General features: G+C 36.2%; 1 protein-coding gene across 1 annotated transcript in view; it reads right to left on the reverse strand.

The window, feature by feature from the left end:
* Positions 1 to 1,884: 1,884 nt before the first annotated feature.
* The window catches only part of LOC107219571 (cadherin EGF LAG seven-pass G-type receptor 1-like), an 80,139-nt gene continuing 59,972 nt past the window's right edge, over positions 1,885 to 22,051 (reverse strand). The window contains exons 4-8 of the mRNA XM_046738489.1: positions 9,122 to 9,381; positions 7,081 to 7,182; positions 6,606 to 6,792; positions 4,474 to 4,560; positions 1,885 to 4,265 (exon numbers count right to left, since the gene is read on the reverse strand). Of these exons, the coding sequence (XP_046594445.1) occupies positions 4,212 to 4,265; positions 4,474 to 4,560; positions 6,606 to 6,792; positions 7,081 to 7,182; positions 9,122 to 9,381 (690 nt within the window). The 3' untranslated portion in view covers positions 1,885 to 4,211. The remainder of the gene's footprint in view (positions 4,266 to 4,473; positions 4,561 to 6,605; positions 6,793 to 7,080; positions 7,183 to 9,121; positions 9,382 to 22,051) is intronic.

The raw sequence follows: 22,051 nt of genomic DNA on the forward strand, positions 1-22,051 counted from the left end.
TCGTGGGTTGTTACGCTGTTTGAAATATTTTTTTATCGCGTCAAACTCACCTTTTACCCTAGCAAAAACCGAATCGGTCGTATCGTATTCAATTCTACATTCATTCCAGTTTCGATTTCTTGCTCGATGTGTTTTCTTGCAGAGTATTTTGATTTCGTTAAATATTACGTCCACCCTCGATTTTAACGTACCTTATAAAGATATTACCTTTCACACATTTTTCTTTTCCCGCCGTAAACTGAGGTTAATACATTCATCTCAGACGATGCGTATTTATTGCTATGCGAAAATCCGTTTTATGCGACGAATGAAACAAATAAATAAAAAAAAAAATAAAGACAATTCAAGAAACGACGCAGTTATGTAATTTCTCTGATTAATTCGGCTTTTTTAACGTTTAAATTGGTGGCTTTGAATTTTTCTCTCTTCCCGACCGCGTCGAATGAGATATTCTTACAATTGAGCCGGACTTGAGCAGAATCGTTTTCCGTCAGAGCTTTTCAACTTTTGTCTTGTGATTTTTTACCGAACATCCTGAGAGAGCCGAGGCTGTTCTGAAAGTTCCTACACGATCAAGCCATTAGACTTTAGGGTACTTCGCGATACTGTCAACGGTCGCTAGCGTAGCTGCAGGTACCTTTGTCACCGCCTTTACTTTCCGCCGTTATAATCCAGGGTTGAAAGGGAGATTTCCCTCGAGTAAATCTTATTAGTATATACCCATGTACAGGTGTGAGTATAATACGGGTGTACAATTTGTACAGGTATGTGTCACGGTTACGCAGCCGCGCTTTGTGGGCATGGAAAATCGGCGCTAGGGGGGGATGAAATTCTCTGTAACGATGATAAAGAAACCCTTGTACGATTATATACGCGGTGAATAAATGACGAAGACGACGATACGAGCCGGGCGATGGTAAATTTGGTTTAAGATTATCCGGGCGATTAAACGTAAAGATGGTGAAGAAAGTTTCTTCTTAACCCCCTCCCTTCGCTTTCTTTCACTTTTTTCTTCCCTCATTTATATACTTTTCTCGTCTTATTTACCGTGCGTTTATTTTTATTTTATTTCATTCGTACCGGGTGAATACAACGCGGTGTTTGAAACGCAGCTCTGACGTAGAAGGTTAGTCGAGGAAATGAATTTTCTTCCCCGACTGTCGCTGTATAGGCGGGAATAAAAATTTCCCTAGTTCTCTGAAGCCTCGAGACTTATTCTTCTTGTTACATTGGTGTGAATGAAATTAGTTACAAGTTAATAATAATGGTAATCTTTTGACAGCCCGCAGGCACGTAATCACAGGTTTCTTGTTTCAGGCACGAAATATACCAAGTTAATTCGCTCACTTACCTCTGACCGCGTTCGTTATTAACGCGGTGTAATTTTACGTTAATTCTTCGTTTCACCCGAAGTCAGAATTTAAATTAAAGAAGGGCTGATGATTTATTTCTGTAACACCACGGCGTGACGAGAGATATTGGAACATGAAACAATATGGCGTCGAGAAGCGCGATCAGCTGATCGTTTTTCCGATATTCCAACGCGTTTATCAAAGCAAGCGAATCCTCGTGCAAGCTGTCAGACTTGCGATTCGCCCCATCCATTTCACAAGAAGTAAAACACGGGTGAAAAAACGATTCTCAAAATTAAATACGGCGAGTCGCGAGGCTACGTTCTCCGCCATATTGAATCGCAATGGGATTCCGGAGTACACTGAGAAAAATTTTCATTTGTTACAGTAACCAGAAAAATTCAGTGTTTCTTTAGAAATTCTTTGGTAAAATATGAAAATAGTTAAGGACCGAGCGTTAACCTGAACTAAAAATTTCTCTCAGTCAATGTAGGTATACCAATAAGTTCTGACGTATGAAAACTGCGCTTCGTTGAAGTTTCAAAATATTTATTAATCATTACCGACTGTGTAATAACGTAAGTACGTATTATATGCGTATATGTATAAATTATACATAGGTATATATTTATATCTATTTATACACCTACTCCAAACCGAACTCAACGGTCGAGAAAGACACAGACTCGAGTTCAGGCTGCTGGTTGGAAGTAGGTATGCGTTTATACCCGCACTAACACACATCGACATAGAGGGGTGTGTTGCGTTGTATATTGCATGTTTGCCGAGCGGTTGTGCTTATTGTACATATGGCCGGTATTGTACGTTCGGTACGTATTTACCTAGGCATATATTGCACACACAGTATACACTATAAACATCGTCGCGGGAAACACACATGCGTGGAAACTTGTTTGCTTGCCTCTCTTGCGCATGGAACATCGCAACGGTCGCGCAAGGACAAAAGACCCTTTTCACACGGAACTTACATCTACACTTTATATAATACGTATAGATGTATCTTGCTTGAAGCCAGTAATAGACACTAGTCGGTAGTTTTCTCGTTCTTTTATATTATCGCTCTCTTTTTGTTTCCGCGCCCGCCGGCGGTAAATTTGAAAAGTCAACTTTATTAACTCACTGAAATCCGCGGAGTCGGATACAATGCTTAGGTTGGTGTACGGGCTTATCGGATAATTAACCTTTGTCCGTATGACGCATTGTGTCGCTGATTTGCTACCTTTATCAATTTCTCCTATCAGCTTATACCAAACTTCGACGTAACGTATCTCGGGTCTGAATCTTGGGTGTATACTGTACGTCGTTTCCAATATTACATCACGATTATTTGTTACGATGATTACCGATGTAATTCCAATTCGAACGAACCGGGGTTTTCATCGATTGTAGTTTATAATTATTACTGATACGTACCTAGTTTTTTTTTTTTTTTTTCTTTTACATCGATCCGACACACGCGCTTAATCAAGCAATCATAATATTGTACAATAATGTTCGATCTATCATCGATCCAATTGTGAGATTATTTTTACGATTATTACCTACTATCCATCTTTTCATGGGTAGATTTTCTCGAGTTATTAACAGTGATTATAGTATAAATGAATAGAAAAATGCTTAAATGTTTATAATGTAGCTGCAGCGGTTCCTCTCGATATGAATTATTAATCGCTATAATATAACAAACAACTTGTATCAATTATACATCCGGGGATCTTAGAAATTTTGATCAATTAAATTTTTGTTTTTTTTTTGCTTCTTGGCTATAATGTATTCAATATATTTTACACTGATATGTAACCCTATATTTATTTTTTTAATTTTTATTTTTCAGTTTTTCATTTTAACAACTATCATATATACTTTTCCATTATCTTCTTATTCCTCATAACAATTGTCGTTTATACATACATGTATAATTTTTTCTCGGCAAGTAGCATTCGCAACGTCTTAATTACGACGCTGTTTGATCTATACGCTCTTCTCTGCGTAAGAATATCTTTGAACATAACGTATATAATTTATTTCACGGCGTCGGAGTTTAAGGGTGGAATGGAATCTTTTGCTCTCTCCTCTTTACGGACCAGTCGCTTCCTCTCTTTACTTTTTTAATTTCTTTCTTTATTTTCTCAAGGCTCCGTTCCGTCGCGTTGTACGTATTATTATTGGGAACGAATGAAAATAAATTTTCTATCATACTTCGAACTTGAGGTACAATACACCGGTTGTCAAATAAATTTAGTTTCTGCAGGAACATTTCGTTTATATATACGCATACCTCTATGCGTCTACAAAAACTTGAGAATCTGGAAAAATCTTTCCACGTATTATATTCGCAGTGTTTAATATTTCAATTGTTAAATTGTTAATTTCACCGCTCCTGCGAAGAGTCAGATCCATTTTTCATTTCTATTAAGATATAGAGCGGTTGTCATACTACACGTAAAAACTACTCAGAGTCGATACAGACATGTTTCAGCAAACAATTTGTACGTGAATTTTTCAAATTCGATCCAACCATTTTCAACAATACAGAGTGCAAAGGTAGGAGAGCGAGGAGAATTCCTGTCAATTATTGAGCAGCCTAAGCCGTCAGGTTGTGCAAGCGGGACTAACGATTGAATACAAAGATCGTGAAAAAATAGGGGTATAGATATAATTATTATGTAAGGGGCTGGATCGGCAATTATACTTGTGATATAATATACTCTCTTTCTCTCTCTCTCTATATATGTATATATATATATATATGTATATATCTGACAGGATAAAAATGTGTATTCTCTTTCCTAATCATGTATCATATTTTTTTTTTTTGTGCGACAATGCACTTTTCTTTTACACCGGATCCGGTGCCGGAGCTAGAAGTTGCATACTCGACGACTTGGCGATCTGTGAAACAAGAGAGAGGAAAAATATATCTTGAAATAGGTTCTGTATAATTAACGAAAGGAATTTTACAAAATGGAAGTTGGAAATATTTTCGTCAACCACTTGAAATTGATAGTTGCCAAGAGAACAGAAAGAACGGAAACTGAAATCTAAGCGTGGCTTTCGAAACGAAATTATTTCCGCGACAATTCAAGAGATAATTAATTACCTGCTGTTTTGGTTGCTTGTGCGCTCGCCTTGAGTAGACTTTAAGAACTCGGCAGTTGCAGGCAACTGACAGAGCGACGGCCAATCCCTGCGACAACAATTTAAGCAATTAACAGAGAGTGGAAAGCTTTGTGGCTACGCCCACGTATACCTATAGAATTGCGAGCTAGGCGAAAGCTCGCATTGGCAAAGCTCGGTCCCCCATTGCTATATCTATGTAACACCGCGAGGATCGCGAGACAAAATGCTGCAACTTTGTTGCGACTCTCTCGAGCGTTGCGATCTTGCAGAATTTGCGGATTTATACAACGTGTCAGGTGTAAAAAACCAGCAATTTTTCATGCCCATCATTTGATCGTAAAATTCTCCAAGTTTCAATTTTCTTCATCAATCCATTTCCGAGATCATCGCGGGAGTTTGTCGGTGAGACCGACATTTTCCTCAAAACCTGTTGTTCGGATTCTAGAGTTTCGAAAACGTAAAGATTCGGCGAAATTCGAAAAAGTGATTTTCGACCGAAATCAAGACTTTTTTTGATCTAACAAAAGGTGATGAAGAGCGTAAGTAAAATTTCCCCATCGCACGTATCGACAACAAATTGGGACAATTTTATTCCTCACTCTTTCGAGACATTATTACCCACATATTTCCTTGCCTACGATCGGCTTGAAATTTTCTTAATCGGGGATTTTTAAGGCAGGGAAATCACACCGAAACTTTCCTCTTCCTATTCTCCTCTCAAAATCACGGAGGCGAAGCTATCTCTGGGGATTTCTGAAATGTTCGGTTTAACTCTGGATCGTGCAATTATTAATCGTTATTATAGTCATATAACGTCGATCCCGAGGGAATTGTGAAACGTCGCGTTATCTGTACCCCCGAAAATGTTGAAAATGATATTCTTCTTTTCTTCCACTTGTCTCTTTCTTTATCTTATTCCCCCCTCCTTTTTTTTTTTTTTTTTATTCATCCTCTTTCCGCGAGATATCTCGACGAGCGATATTAGGGATATTTTCTTTCCTCTCTTGTTTGCCCACCCCTCTATCAGCTCCTTAGAATCGAGAGCTTCAAAGCCGTCAAATTTACCGATTGGCACGCCTCACTGTAGGCGTATAATCGTTGAAATTCAACGACCTTTGACTGCCGCTCTCTCTCTCTCCCTCCCTCTTTTCTCGGATGAATTTCGGCCTTCTCTTCGAGCACTGCGTATTATTAAAAACGAATTCGCTCCGAGCGATTCTCCGTATTTATCTTGATGACTTTCACCCTCGGGATTAGAGAATCGCGGTGAGGGGAGAGGAAGATTGCTCTTTACTCGGTTTTGCTGCATGAACGATAAGACACGTGGGTGCGGATTCTTCTCTTTTATTTGTTTTATTTATTATTTACATTATTTTTAGTTCTGCATAAACTCGTACCTTTGTCGCATTTTTGCTCGATGAGGTACAACATTCTTTTTGTTTTTTTTTTTTTATTTCTTCGAAATTGAAAACACAAAAATGAGAGAAAACGCTTTCACAAATAGTCGTTGCATTGAGTTGCTTTGAATAATAACAATAATGACACTGAACTGCAACATGAAATTGCCTTGGTAAATAAATGAAGATATTTATTTTTCTTTTTTTTTCACACACTTACATTGTGATAACGAGTAAAAAAAAAAAAGCTCGATGTAGCCGCGATTTTCAGACATTCGTAGTAAAAAAGATAGAAAAATTTTAGTCAATTTTCAAGGAATATAATATCCCGCCCGATTCGCGTTCGTTGTTTACTTTTTTCGAGTTTCTCTGAGATTTTCCTAACTCGAGCTTTATTTTTATATCAACCATTTAACGCTTAATAATGAGCTGATATTTTTCGTCACTAGGCACAGATTTAAGCTATACTTTCAGCCTGAGTCGAGCTTGGAAAACAATAAAAAGAAGTGAAATCACGCGGTTTTTTTGGATGTTTAAATTCGCACATCCGAAAGTCTTGTTGCGATAGGATTTTGGACCGTGCTTTGCCACTTTAAAATATAAAACTCGCATCTTGTCATCGCTACGAGTTAAAAAAAAAATGGTTTTTTTCGTGACATGCGAGAGCACCGATTGGTAATGATAATCAGGCACGCGGACAGCAGGTTTTACATACCTGCAAGGAGTGACCTGTGCAGAACATGGCCCACAGGAATGGAATTTCCCAAATTCTCGCCGCAACCCCGCAACCAGCGACCAAGCCAACAGTTAAGCAAACCTTCAGGAACAAAACCAGCTGGAGAGTTCGCCTCTTTTTCATTTTCTCCCGCTGCTTTATCTCAAGCTGCATGCTGCACGTGTACCTTTTTTTACCACGGAAAGATACAAAATAGGGTGTCAACGTTTGTTTAAAAAACATCGTGATTAAAAAATTAAAAAATAAAAACAGAACACCAACGTATGAATCTCTTCAAAGTTATACAAACAAACGAATCTCTTGTTTATACTTTTTTAATTATAATTATTCGTCATACATTTTTGTGCTACCTTGCAAATCCTGATTTTATCAATAGTTTGAATATACAACGTTCTTTCGTACATTTTTAAGTTGAAATGTTTTTATTAAGCATTGACGATGCACAAATACTCACCTTGCAACAATGGCCGCCTTGACGAGATAAAATCCGGAGAGTAGGAGGAGAAAAATAACTGGTAATCCGTAAGTGTAGATCGTGGCTTTTTTTCCTAGAAACCTAAAAAAAAAAAATAAACGAGACAAATTTCGGTGAATAAATTAATAAACTCGTGGAATTCAAGACAGACGAGACCTGCCATCCGATAACGCGAATATATATCCGAACAGGGTTTGAGAATGTTTTTTCCCCCGCCTTCAATCCATCCGTTTTTTCCTCCACTTGTCTTGTATTTCCGCTGTTTGTTATATGTACAATATACGGCCGACGATAAATTGGATTGCGCGCAGCAACGTTTTACGGAAATTAAAAATCTAGCGAAATGAAAAAAATCAACAAAAAAATAAAAAAAAATCAACTAGGAACGAAAATTCACTTCCGTTTCTCTTCTGCCTTGATATATCGTTGTTTTTATTTGAGAGAAATTTTTAGTTTCGCTTACCGCTCAGTCCTTAATTATTTTCATTTTTTACCACAATCCGAAAAATATAGTCCTAGGTACAAAATGAAAATTGGTTTTCTAGCTGTTACCGGAAAGTCTGGTATCCGTTACTATTCCTTCTCATTACGATCGCTGTTACTATATTTTCTTGCAACTGTTGCGAAAATTTAACGCTTGTGCGACGATAAATTGACGTCAAAGCCTTGTTTAACTAAAAAAGCAGAGTAAACCTCGGAAACTGATTTTGCGTTGCGATTAGCAAAAAAGGATCGACAATAGCGCAAAATGTTTACGCGTACCTCGTTTTTCGTAATTCCAACAATATTCAAACAGTTTTTTTTTATCGATACCTATTTTACTGAATTTTTCTAGTTACTGCAAGAAATAAAATTGTTTTCAGTAAAGGCATAAAAAAAAAAATCGCGAATTTTTCGCACGTTTTCATTCTATCGAAATTTTTCAATGTACAATCTATGAAATCTATATTTCATCTTCTTCCCAACGACTTGTGAGAACTGATTTGATCATCGAGGTTTGTACCGTGCTGCATCAGTCAGTCCAATCGAGCAGATTTTCTTCTTCTTGCTCCGAGGTTCTTCGTCCTCATTTGTCACTTCCTACAAAAAGAGTTTCCTTTTTTTACGTACTTCCGTTCTTCCCTTTCCATTTTTTTTTCTCCTCCCCCTTCCACGTGTTATACGTTCTTGTTTCATTTTCCGCCAGGCTTCGCATCTTTTCGCATCTTTCGCCCTGATATCAATTCGATTGCAAATTTTTTTCTCCACACTACTTTTCGTACAGCTTTAAATTTCCGCGAATGATATGCGTTATGGAAATCGATACTGTCCTGAACCCACGTAATTTCGGCGCGTCTTTGAGGAAAATTGATCTATGAATGAATTTGGGGAAAAATGTGAACCTGCAGAGGTGCACGAATTGCGAATTCGCGATTAAGTGTACCAGGACCAAATGACCCAGAAGTGATAACTCAAACAAAAATAACACGTGTAAAAGTTGATTCAATTTAATATAGTTTAAGTTTTTCGTAGTTTTTTGTGTTGGGTCATTTTTGTACTGAGTTATTTTTCTTTTCAGTTATTATTGTTTTCGGTTATTTCTGTTTGAGTTATCTTTGTTCGGATTATCTATGACACATTATTTTTGTGTCGGGTGTTTTTGTCTTGCGTTACTTGTCTTTCCTTTACATTTATCTTAGGTTATCTTTGATTGGATTATCAGGTTATTTTTTGTTGGGTTATTTTCGTTTTGGCTGTACTTGTTTGGGTTATTTTTACATCGAATTACTTTTGTCTTGGGTTATTTTTATCTCGAGTTATTTTTGTCTTGGGTTATCTTTATTCCGAGTTATTTTAGTCTTTCCTGATTTTTGATCAGATTATTTTCGTCACGGGTTGCCTTGCTATTTGGTTAATTTTGTTTTGGCTATACTTGTTCGGGTTATTTTTCTCTTTGGTCAAGTTTATACCGAATTGTCTTTGCCTTCGATTATTTTTACACGCGTTGTTAAGGTCGGTCACCACGATCAAGGCGTCTCACCAGCAGTTGAACGGCGTCAAGTCGGTTACGTTCCAAAGGTCGCCAGACTCTTGGCTTTGTATCATCGTGGCGCCCCCGAGGCTGAGAACCGGGGCTCCCCAGGCGAATATGCTGTACTTTACGTAGGCCGGGGGCTCGTCTCGAGAGGGTATCGAAGCCACGGTCGCGTAAAGGTGGTGGCACATAGCCGCAAGCCAACAAACCACGCAGACTCTTATATACTGCAAGCTCAGGCCCAGCGAGATGCAGAGCTCAGCGTCCTGGAACACAGAAATTTGCGATTAGGATTATACTGCAGTTACGACTTAACGTCGCTTGTGTCTTCTTTTTTTTCTTCTTAAAAGTTTCAGAAATTACGAAGTTGCATAGAAATGTAAAAAGTTAAACTACGTTAGAATTTTTTTTCCCTTATAAGAACATTTTCTTTCCATTTAAAATCAAGTGTCTCGATTTTATTTCGAAGAAATCACCGACTATACTCTTGTTGTTGGTTTACTCATATTATCTCTGGGGTTAACGGTAAACCCTGTGACTGTTGAAACGTATAATTTTGAAAAACTGGTAAATTCGAAAAATTTAAAAAAAAAAAAAAAACCCTGTGACTGTTGTTACTTTCGGCTTGATAGGGAAAAAATTCAATTCATGCCACTGGAGCAATTTATGGAGCTTCCTTTATTCGAGTAACACGTTTGTTTGTTCTTATTTACAATTTTTTTATTCGTGTTTTCTGTAACTCGAAAATTCGAACATGAATGCAGCGGGTATACCATGATTAAAAGTTGAATGTCATAGTAATAACAACAACAAGTAACAACCGTGTTCCTAAAAAGAAACTACATCAAGTCTACGTAAATATAGGATGTTAAGTACAATATATAACGTCGTAAATAGGTAAGGAAAAAAAAAATATCTAACCGTGGAAAAATGAAAGGCGATTTTATTTTTAGTGCTTCAAGCTTCTCATATTTATATGAAATAACGTCATATCGTATAAAAATTTATATCACGTCTATAATATTGTTAATTTTATAGTAAAAGCCTTTTTATTTTGCTAGCCGTATAAGGCGGTTTTTACGACGGCTGCCCTTTAGTTGTAAAACGAGCTGGACGATGTATGCACATTTTTATATGTTATTTTAGTGTGAAGGTAAAAGCGAAGGACGCTATTGCGTGTATGTATAATATTATCTTTAAATGAATATCGATGAACGAAACTTTTATAATATGTTTTACCGTGTATAACTAATGACACAATCGTGTTTATTTATACCTATATGTTCACCGAGAGAAATTTTTGGTTCCGGTTACCGATCAGTCCTCAACTATTTTCATTTTTTCCCACAATCGAAAAATATAGTTCTAGGTAGAAAATGAAAATTAGTTTTCTAGCTGTTACCGGAAAGTCTAGTATCCGTTACTATTCTTTCTCCTTACGATCGCTGTTGCGAAAATTTAACGCTTGTGCAACGATAAATTGACGTTAAAGCCTTATTTAACTAAAAAAGCAGAGTAAACCGAAGAAACTGATTTTGCGTTGCAATAACCAAAAAAGGATCGACGATAGCGCAAAATGTTTACGCGTACCTCGTTTTTCCTAATTCAAAGAATATTCGAACAGTTTTTCTTTTAACGATACCTGTTTTACTCAATTTTTCTGGTTACTGTAACAAATGAAATTTTTCTCAGTGTATCAATCTAACTCTGCAGTTTGCTCAACGGTTGTCACGTTACAAAATAGCGATAGAAGAAAATATGAATAAAAAACTGCAGCGTCTTATCAACGTTTGTACAAAATCTACAACAAATCTCCGCAGAAGAAACACCGAATCAAATAACGTTCGAGTTTCGTACGTGCAGGTTTAGGATTTTTTTCTGGCGCGTCCTCCCAGATCAACTTTAAGTAATTTAAAAACAATGCTCTAATTTTTTCAGTCCTTCATCTCAACTCTAACCCGGGCCTATAACAGGATGGATTTCCCCATTTAAAATACACTTATTTCGGACACATTCTCGGCATATATTTTATTGTAAGAGTAATAAAGTTCAAAAAAATCTCTGTAAGTGGAAAAACGCGGACTCTCGTCAGACGGAGAAATATTTCCGAAAATCTGTGCGAACGTCGATTTTCAACAAATCTGTATTTTAAGAAAATGTAAACGCGAGACGTATCATCTGCAACAACAACAACAACAATAATAATGATACAGTAGCAAGGAGTATTTTTTAAATCCGGTGTGTATTTTTACTATGTTGCTTAAACGGTGCGACTAATTTCAGAATTTCTTTCAGATGTCGCTTGTAAGACAGAATCTGAAGAATTTATCGTTCTTCCCGACTTCAACGCGGAAGGTGATTCCGGTTTCAAGTGGGACCGAGCGAAATAGCTGACGTGAGAAATGGTGAGTGACAAAGATTTGAAAAAATTATCGAAATATATTCCTAACATTTAATTATGTCATTATATCAATATTCGATTTATTTTCATGCGATGATATACGTCGTATTTAATAATCAGTACTGTTCGCTCGTAAAAAAATTTTTTTTTTTACATTTGACAATCGAATGAAACAAATGTACTTCATTCGCTTGTAAACCGGAGTGAAAATGAAATATTCCCTCAGGTTTGTTATACATATAACCATGTATATATACATATATATATATATGGGTGATTTCACCATTTGTAACAATATGTAAGCAACGAGAAGGAAACTTTAACGGAATAAATGAATCGTCGACAATCTTGAAGGCGGCGTTTTCTATCAAATTGCAACGCTGGCAAAAAAAAAAAAAAAAAAAAGAAACACGACTCCCCTTCTTTTGTACAAGCAATCTTAGCCGCTTGATGAAATTCATACCTTACGAAGAGATCTTCGACGATATTCCGAAACGTCTCCGTTTGTAAAACTTGAAATAATTCAGTTTTGCAATCAGTTACTTTTCTCGCCCGCGGTACGAACGTCCCAAGGCTTTAGACTGATTTTTCTTTTTTCAACTATTTCTATACAACAAATATTTATACTCATCGCCTCTCGCTTGCTCCACATTCGTCTGAAAATAAAACTACCCTATATTAATTTACGATTGATTGATCGAACTCGACACTTTCTCAAAGCGTATCGACAACGAACGACTTTGACGATTCTTTTAACGTTGTTTTTTATTTCTCGTATTCTCAGAGATTTATTGAAAGGTTTTCTCGTAACGTTCGGTATTTGAACAATAGAAGTCAGGATCGAATTTTCAATGAAAGGCGAAAGTGAACAAACGAAGAGTTTTTTTTTTTTGTTTTTTTTTTTAAACAAGTTGCGAAATTGTCTCGCATCCTTGCAGCATTTGAGGTGGAATTTTCCGCACGATCGATAATATAAATAATATTGGAAAATGCACTCCCGTTGGTATCTAAAGAATTTTCTCATCGCCGTGTGCAGCAGCGAGTTTGTCGGGAAATTTTTCCCAACCTCTGGATTTCTCAAGAGTTACAGTGTGGGTAAGATTTTTTCGATCGCGTGTGCGTTTCTTACTGTATATGCAAATACATGTGCATTACAGGTAGCGAGTTTCAATACCGAGATTTGATGTGAAAAATTCTTTCGAAGATCAACCGAGCGGAGGCACGCTCTATGCAATTTATCGTCGAATAGAAACAAAACAGGGAGAAGACTAAAGGAAATATGTTCTAGAATGAAAAGAGGCGAGTTGAAGGAAAGGAAGAGAATGAAAAAAAAAGTTTTATGATAATTGTTTGCCAGTACCAGATGCATTTCGTCGTATTTGTTATACGCTTTTCGATACAAATTCAATTCCCCGTGTATAATAACGCGGATTGTGCTTTTTGTATTTTTCTTGGCTTTTTTTTTTTATTATTATGGAAAAACAAAGAAGAAAATAGTCGTCAACTCGCAATCAATTTTATCAGCATTAATATACTTGCAAACGTACACACAGGTGTTATAACAACCAATATTAAATCATAAGATCGATTTCAACAGAATATAAAATTTTGTAAGACAAAAGTACGTTTTTCGTACACCAGGTATATATATATGTGTATACTAGGGTGAGCCGAAAAAATTTAACCTATCGAATTTATGGTTTTAAAAGGACATGTTTAGTAAGAAAAGAATTCCCCCGTCAAATTCCCCGAAAAATTTTTAGCTCAATTTTAAAAAGTGTCGGTGGTCATTTGAAATTTCCCATTTAAACAACGCGCAAAAATTTTTTTTCCATTAAAAATACTATAACTTTTGTACCGTTTGAGATAAAAAATAGTGCAATTACATCGCCAGCAATATCCTGGGTGTAACAAACTAAGTTTCTTTAACAATTAAACAGAATATTCATGTTTAAAAATGTAATAAAAAAAATTAATAAATGATTTAAAACTCTACTCCTTTGACGAATCTAATTTATAAACAACATCTTTCACACAGCTTATTTCATTTTAGTTTCAGTTTTTTCATTTAGTATGGATATTTCCAATCATAGAGCCCTAAAACCGCATATTTCTACTTTTCTTCGAATTCCACGGTCCGTAAGTATACGAATTTTTGAGTCTGAAAAATCAGCTCCGGGGTCTTTCTTTGGAGAATTTAATGCCCTACAAGAATATTCGTGGAAATTTTTTTTCATCTCAAACGGTTCAAAAGTTACACCATTTTTGATGAAAAAAACTTTCCTCGCGTGTTATTTAAATGGCGAAATTTGAAATTGAAAATTTGAAACACCGTTTAAAATTCAGCGAAAAAATTTTCTCAACGGGAGAATTTTTTTCTCAGCAAATAGGTCCTTTTAACATCGTAAATTCGATAGGTTAGTTTCTTTGGCTCACCCTAACGTATACGTACGGACACATAAAAAATACGTAGCTTATACTCCCGGACGTGGTTAAAGGGAAGAACCGAGCCGGCTCGTGTGCCTAACTTATTGCCAATTAGCCCGGTCATATCTTTTGAAAAATATGGTATGATGAGAATGGTGGCTTCGGTTCAGAGCCGCCGTTTCCGGCTTCTTATTAAACACGTACGTTACGCTCGTACCTGCGGTAGAGAATTGCTGTGATCCGTCAAAGAAACTCGTCATGTTACATATATGTGTATAAATTGGGGTGAAGTCGTATAGCTACCGCGATGAAAGAACTAAAGAAAAAAGGGAGAAGAACCGAGCCGAGAAAATTATTGCACGCACTTTCTGCACTTGTCGGTAATATTAAATCTATGATATTCCTGTGTTTAATAATTTGTTCAAGACGGGTAATTAGAACTTTTCCTTTTTTACATGATAATGAAAATTTCCATCTTCTTAACGCTGCAGTTATATCAGCGTTCTTTTAAATCACGATTAATCGCGCGGGGTGAAAGATTTTTACAAAGGTAATTTACAAGCAATTCCAAGTCTCATCTCAACTCGTTTACAAGTCTTATACGTATATTTACAGTTACATTCGCACGTAACTTTGGAAATTCAAGTTAACCCTTCCTTCATCACCCAGCGGCGGTGATTGTAATAAAAAAATCCTTATGAAAATTAACGCCAAGACACGTTATTCCCCATTTTTCGATGTCATCATTTCTTATTTTGCAAGGAGAAAAATATAAGCGTGAAAACTGAAAAATTGCAAAAACAGAGAAATAATGTTTTCAACAGGTTGAATAATCGCTGAATTTTACAAAATCGGTGGAAGAATTTTTCGATTGAAGAGGATTGTGTATATTAATTACTCTCAAATTTCCATGTTAATATTATACCCTCACTACGTGACGAACAACGCTTTTAATTTATCGGTTATTCGTTAAACTGTGCTGCGGCACGTGAATTTTCATACCTGTGTACCTCGATTCTCCCAACCTATTCCCATGAAATGTACGCTTTCAACGGTTATTTATCGTTTCGATATGAGCGGACAACCTTGTTTCAAAAATCGTTCAGTGGCCGCCGAGCTGTGACCGACCGAGAAAATGGGTACGTAAAATTTTTCCTCATTCATTTTCTCCCTTCGCAATATCCAGCGAGGTCGTCATATTCATGAAGATATTTCTGCAGCGATTTCTCAAAATCCTTACACCGCGAATCGGCTCGACATGATTTTGAAACAGGGAGAAGAAAGAACCAAAATTTCCGAAGTTAACGTATTGTATAATATAATATAACAACGCGAATATTTTCTTGTCTAAACTTTTTTTGGTATTCTCTGAATTAGTATTATTTTTTCTGCATGTTAACCAACTTAATTGATTCATAACTTGGGATAAAAAATAATTAAATCATTGCGACTATTGAACGAAGTTTGCATCTGCAAATGTTAATGAGAAATGTGGTCATTGATCGACTCGATTTTGATCATTTTTATACTTACCTTGTTTTTTATTCCTTATTTATAGAAGAAAAGTATTATGGAAAGGGTTTCTTTCGCGAAAAGAAAGGATAAGTAAGGGAGGTGCAGAAATCGATGTTACATCGTTCGGGGCAGGGTTGAAGTTCCTAATTTGAAAAGTTCCGAAAGTGCCAAATTCCAAATTTTTTGCTGGCGAAACTTAAAATAAAGAAATCAAGCTTTGACGAAGCATCAAAGTTTCGAACGGTCCGAAACCCGAAGCTCAAAGTTCCGAAAATTCAAGTTAAGATTGAGCAAAGTTTCGAAAAGTAAAATATACTCACGCAGCGTAGTTTACTCGACGAGTGGGTGTAATAAATCAGAAAAACCGAAAATCAGAATTACCATGATTCCGAACGTAAAAATATCGAAAATCCAAAACAAAGAAGATCAAAGCGGTCAAGTTTCATCGAACCAGAAATTCACGGAATTAGAAATCTTGGATCATTCAAGATTTTGATGTTCCAGATTTTGATATTTTCTCATTTTGGCATTTTCGGAACTTTGACTCGTTGGAGTTACGCCCCTTTGGCATTTTCTCCTTTCGAAACTTTGAGCTTCGGGTTTCGCAGCATTCGAAACTTTAGTGATTCGTCAAAGTTTGATCTCTTTACTTCAAGTTTCACCACCAAATATTCGAAATTTGGCGCTTTCGGAACAATTCAAATTTGGACTTTCAACACCGCCCCCATTGTTGATCCTGCAAATAATAAAGTACAACAAGGGAATCCGTTCGTGTTTCGTGAAACGGGAAACGTGAAACTGTACAGTGTACACAGCGCCGGAAAATGAGAAACTCAGGGCTGGAAGAAGGCCACAAGGGGACCTTGCTGGGAGTCAAGGTTTTCCTCCTCCTATTTTTCTTCTCTTTCTTCTCTTTCCTCTTCATCCTCCAGCTATTCCACCGCTTCTCCACCCCTTCGGCTAGCTTATCTCGTCTTACACCCGCGTAACACAGGGAGCTTCGCCTGTTATAGGTATGCATTGAGTATTCTTTATTCACGATCGCGAGAGACGGAGGGTCGTAAAATCCTTTGCACATATCGGTTTGATATTACATGTATTACATCCGAGACGCGGGTTTACTCCTCCTCTTCCTCCTCCTCCTCCTCATCCACGATTTTACGCCTGTCTCAATACTTGCAGTATATATAGTATTATATAGGTGTGTATATATATGTATATATATATATATATATATATATATGCAACTGCTGTGATTTCCCCGTCGAATTATTATCTCGATTCGAAATATTTAATACGCGGTTTAACATATCATCCTGCACCGAATGTTTATCCTCCCGAAGTTTTCCCAACACGTCGATGAATTGGCAAAATGTCCTCATTTCGAACAGTAGAATTGCGAAATAATATTGCCAAAATCGGAACAGGTTTTCGATATTTGCATAAAAGTTGCTCATGATCTGGTCCAACGTAATCCGCATGAATAATCAAACGACAAAATAATATATATATAATATATTGCAATATCGTACACTTGGAAAAATTTAATTTGTTACAGTAACTAGAAAAATTCAGTAAAACAGGTATCGTTAAAAAAACTGTTTGATTATTGTTGAAATTACGAAAAACGAGGTACGCCTAATCATTTTGCGCTATCGTCGATCCTTTTTTGGTTGTTGCAACGCAAAATCAGTTTCTGATGTTTACTCTGCTTTTTTAGTTAAACAAGGCTTTGACGTCAATTTATCGTTGCACAAGCGTTAAATTTTCGCAACAGCGATCGTAACGAGAAAAAATAGAAACGGATGCTAGACTTTCCGGTAACAGCTGGAAAAATAATTTTCATTTTCTACCTAGAACTATGTTTCTCGATTGTGGTAAAAAATGAAATTAGTTAAGGACCGAGCGGTAACCGGAACTTAAAATTTCTCTCAGTGTAAATTATACACGTAATGTATCATTCGTTTATAAATCTATACGATGAGAATAATAATAATACATCGAAATATAATTATAATCGAAAATTGCAAACCAAATGCACAATCGGTATTTCAAAGGCGCATTGTATAAACATATAATAATATACAAAAGGCTATTCAGCTTTGAGTTAATTCGTGCGGTATACACATCGTGTAAACATATATATATATATATATATATGCATGTGTGTAAGGTATGATGTATTATTCAGCATCAAATTGGATCGCGGGGTATATTGTTGAAAGTTATTCGCGAATCAAGCCTCAATAATTACTCGGGTATGAATATATCACGTAGCAGAACAATGTGGGCGTAATACGCGTGTATGATATATTATTATTGTTAAAGTTTACAAATATGCACAATATCCGGATATTAAAGCACACTGAAATATCTCACAATTATTTCACCGGACTTACAAGCGTTCGAGTGTGAGTTAAAAGAAGAGAGAAATATAAGAAGAAAAACGAAAGAGAGAATGGAGGAAATGGCGAAAGGTTTTACGTACTTATTTACCTATGTATAGTTATGTACATACCTGTCTTAAACGTTCATACCGGCAGTTAGTTTACTAATAAAAGAAATAAAACTTACAACCCCGAGATTTCTGGAACGGTGATATTTTGTAATACTCGACAATTTTTCATTGTTTTTCCTTTTGTTTTAATCTGTTTTCTCTTACTTTTGTTTCGTTTTCTCTCTCCGTCTTCACCTTCTGCCTTTATCTTCGTTGCGTCAATATTTATTTATTCGCTTATTTGTTCATTCTTTATTTCACAGGGTGAAACACATTTTCAATATTTAAAGATACTTTGGTATCTTCACTACGTCGTGTATACGAATATTGAATTCTCCGCTGTACAAGCTACCGGAAGAAGCTTTCCTTCAAATTTTTTTTCTGCGCAAATCTAAATACGAATGTACGCACATTTGTTTACTCTCTGGAAATTTCATCAGTTATACATATAAATATAAATCAGGATTTACTTTTATTTTACATCCATGCAATCAAGTTTAGATTGAAAAGCTGAAAAGCTTTCGTCTCCGAAATTTGACTGAATATTTTTTTCCGAAATTCCAGTAAATATTAAAGGCGTAATAGAATTGGCACAGAATTGTGACGATCGTCAAATCGTCAAGTCTCGTTAGTTTTTAATATCGACTGGATATCAAACCTGTAGTTACGTAACACATACTTTCTTATTTTTCCCCATTACTTTCAAAATCAACCCATTTTTTCTTTCCCCTTTTCATTTCCCGTAATACAATATCGCAGATTTGTCCGCGTGGTTGAAATTTATTTGCAAAGTTCGCGTTGCGTTGCGGTGCTAATTTGAATTTTATCAATTCACAACAGTCATCGATTCGATGCTTCGCCTCGGTGTGATTCACGGATTATTGTTAATCCGACGTTGTTCCGATTACTAATTACTCGCTAACGCGTCTACGCGACGCAACGAATTGTTTCTCAACATCGTGACAAAATTTTTGCTAACCATTTCAATATTTGCGATAGCTTTTTTCTTCTTGTCTTTTTTATCGACATTCATCAAGAAAGAATAATACCGATCAAAATATTCGCGAAAGTTTTGCGATAAATTTTTAAGACCGTAACACGATTGTTGAATAATTAATTTTATCAACATTACAATATATACGCATGTCAATAAGTAATTTTCTTTAAAACTCTTGATTTTTAAATTTTTATCAAAACTTGAATATTTCTTTAATTTTAATATGTCGAAACAAATTCGTTTCATCAAGCTCACACGTGTTCCAACTTTCCATATACCTATATTCATATATTATAGGTAAAAAACATTTTCCATCAAGGGTGACGGAGAGAGAGCTTTTCGATTTCTATTTGTATTACATTATTTTCACGCAATATTTTCGGCTAATTCTTTCAGGCAGTGATTAGTTACGGTCGTGAGATCCTGAAACATCCTTTTCGCGGAAAAACAACAGGGACAACCGAGCTACGTTGTAAGAAGCTTAGGGAATGTCTATAGTATTATATGCAATAGAGCTTTGGCTCAACGTAACAAGATCCGACGAAGTCTTTCCCTTGCGAACACTGGAAAGAACTTTGCAGATGTTTCCATATTTTTATAGGACGGCGCTGTATTACGAATCCCGGTGATCTTATCCTGTGACGATCTTTTCACCACCGCACGGTGAAAACGGCTTTACATCAATTATTTCCAACGCCAAGCGGTTAAAACGCCCTCATATTACGCACGCGTCGTTTATCCTCGTTTATAGTCGAGCCCACCGTAATCCTTCGTTGTGCAGCTGATATCTTAACGCTGACCCCGATAATTCATCCGGCAACCTCAACCGGATTTTGCGCGAGGCGGCAAAATTTATTTATTTATTTATTTTTCTCCTCTTGCCAATTTCGACGAGTAAGCTTTTCTCGTAAAATTTTGAAATATGTTATTCATCTTCTTCATTTCCTTCCGACGTGATATGTTCATTCGTCGTTTTTTGTTTGAAGTAAAGTTGCTTATCTTCAATCAGGTTCGTAGTAAATTCCGTTTGAATTTATACGCTATACACATATATGGGAAATTCCATGCGAACCCAACGGACGGAGGACCCTCACAATTTTTGATTTTGTTTAAAATTTGTTCTGCAATTGCCCCGACTCTCGATTGTTTTGGATTTTTAACTCAACTGGTTAATTATTTACACACATTGAGCGTGGTTTTGAAACGGACCTTTTAAGTTCTCACAAAATGTTTTAAAACTGTATTTTGTTCTCCAAACGTTTCAATACCGGGCTAATCATGGGCCGATATTTTTTTCTATTTTGTTTTTTAGATCAACTAAAACGTTGTTTGAATGGTCTGGTAATTCCCAAAAAATCCTCAAACCTTCTATTTTTCACTAAGAACATTTCTAGATCGGTTTCATTATGAAGATGATAAAAATGTTGAACGTGCGAAAAAAACGGACAAAAATAGCTTCATAATGGAAACGATCTAAAAATGTTTTAAATCAAAAAGAAGAGTTTTGAGTAATTTCCAGACCGTTCAAACAATATTCTAGTTGAACCAAAAAATCGAAAGTGCTGGAAAAAAATTCGGCTCGTCGCATCGGCTCCGTCTCGAAATGTTTGAATTTTTATCAAGAATTTTAAACAAGATCATTTTTAAAATCACTAAATATTTATAAATGATTGAGCAGTTGGATGAAAAATTTGAAAAAATTCAGGCTACTGTTTCAGAGTTGGGACAATTGCAGAAAAGTTTTTAAATGAAATCATAAATGATGAGGATCGGATGTTGGTCGGGTTCGCATGGAATCGCCCATATATCGTTATACCCACATATTGAGAATGATATTTAAGATGAAAAGAAAACGGTTGGATATTATTAGACGGCCGAAGAACTTGATTTACAAACCGCCGTCGGGATCCTATTCCGACCTAATATTTTTCACCGACTCTCGAGATCCGTGAAGCATCGAGTGGGACTCTTGAAATTTCATTCGCTGTAGTATTATTCTTATTTCTGGAGGAGTTGAAATTTCGTAACTCCGCGATCCTCGAGTCTTATATTTCAATAAAACGAAATTTATCAATCGTCGATATTTTTTTACGCTCGAGACGACGACGAAGCAGAAATTATTTCCACCGTTTGATTATATTTTTCCGCAATTGTAAATTTATCAGCGTTTTAACGAGCTACGGAGCTGAGTCAGAATCTGTGGGATTCAATTTTCCGGAGGGCTTAAGGAAACCTCGGAAGCTCCGATTTCGCCCACCTTATTAATCCGCAGCAATCCGCAGGGCGGTTTCTGTTACTCACGATCAGTTGGCCCGAATTGCTGAATCGAGATTTCGATTTTCAACACTCGGCAAGCCGGCGGAAACTCTTATTGCGGGCTAACGAACACTTGGTTGGCCAAAAACCCATATCTTTTGTTATAATTCTATAACTTATAATATGAACTATTATAATATTAAGATACAGAAATCTTTCAAGAATTAGAAAAATAGGAAATATTGAAATTATGGAGAAAACTAGCTTTCGATATCGGTGATTTGTTTGAAAAAAATTCACTTACAGATTCGTTCGTGAAATCCAAATCGATGCAGGCTCGCATCTGATTCCGAAAATTATATATTATCTTCTACAAATTCACCGAGACACTTTTTCTTAGCACGTTAGCATCTTTGTACATTCAATTTTAAATCATTTCACCGATATTCATTGCACTGAGAATAATTTCATTCGTTACAGTAACTAGAAAAATTCAGTAAAACAGGTATCGTGAAAAAAACTGTTCGAACATCGTTGGAATTACGAAAAACGAGGTACGCGTAAACATTTTGCGCTATCGTCGATACTTTTTTGATGATTGCAACGCAAATTCAGTTTCTGAGGTTTACTCTGCTTTTTTAGTTGAACAAGGCTTTAACGTCAATTTATCGTTGCACAAGCGTTGAATTTTCGCAACAGTTGCAAGAAAATCTAGCAACAGTGATCGTAATGAGAAAGAATAGCAACGGATACCAGACTTTCCGGTAACGGCTAGAAAACTAATTTTCATTTTGTACCTAAAACTATATTTTTCGATTGCGGTAAAAAATGAAAATATTTGAG

Source organism: Neodiprion lecontei, chromosome 4 (genome assembly GCF_021901455.1).
Source record: "Neodiprion lecontei isolate iyNeoLeco1 chromosome 4, iyNeoLeco1.1, whole genome shotgun sequence".
NCBI classification, from domain to species: Eukaryota; Metazoa; Arthropoda; class Insecta; order Hymenoptera; family Diprionidae; genus Neodiprion; species Neodiprion lecontei.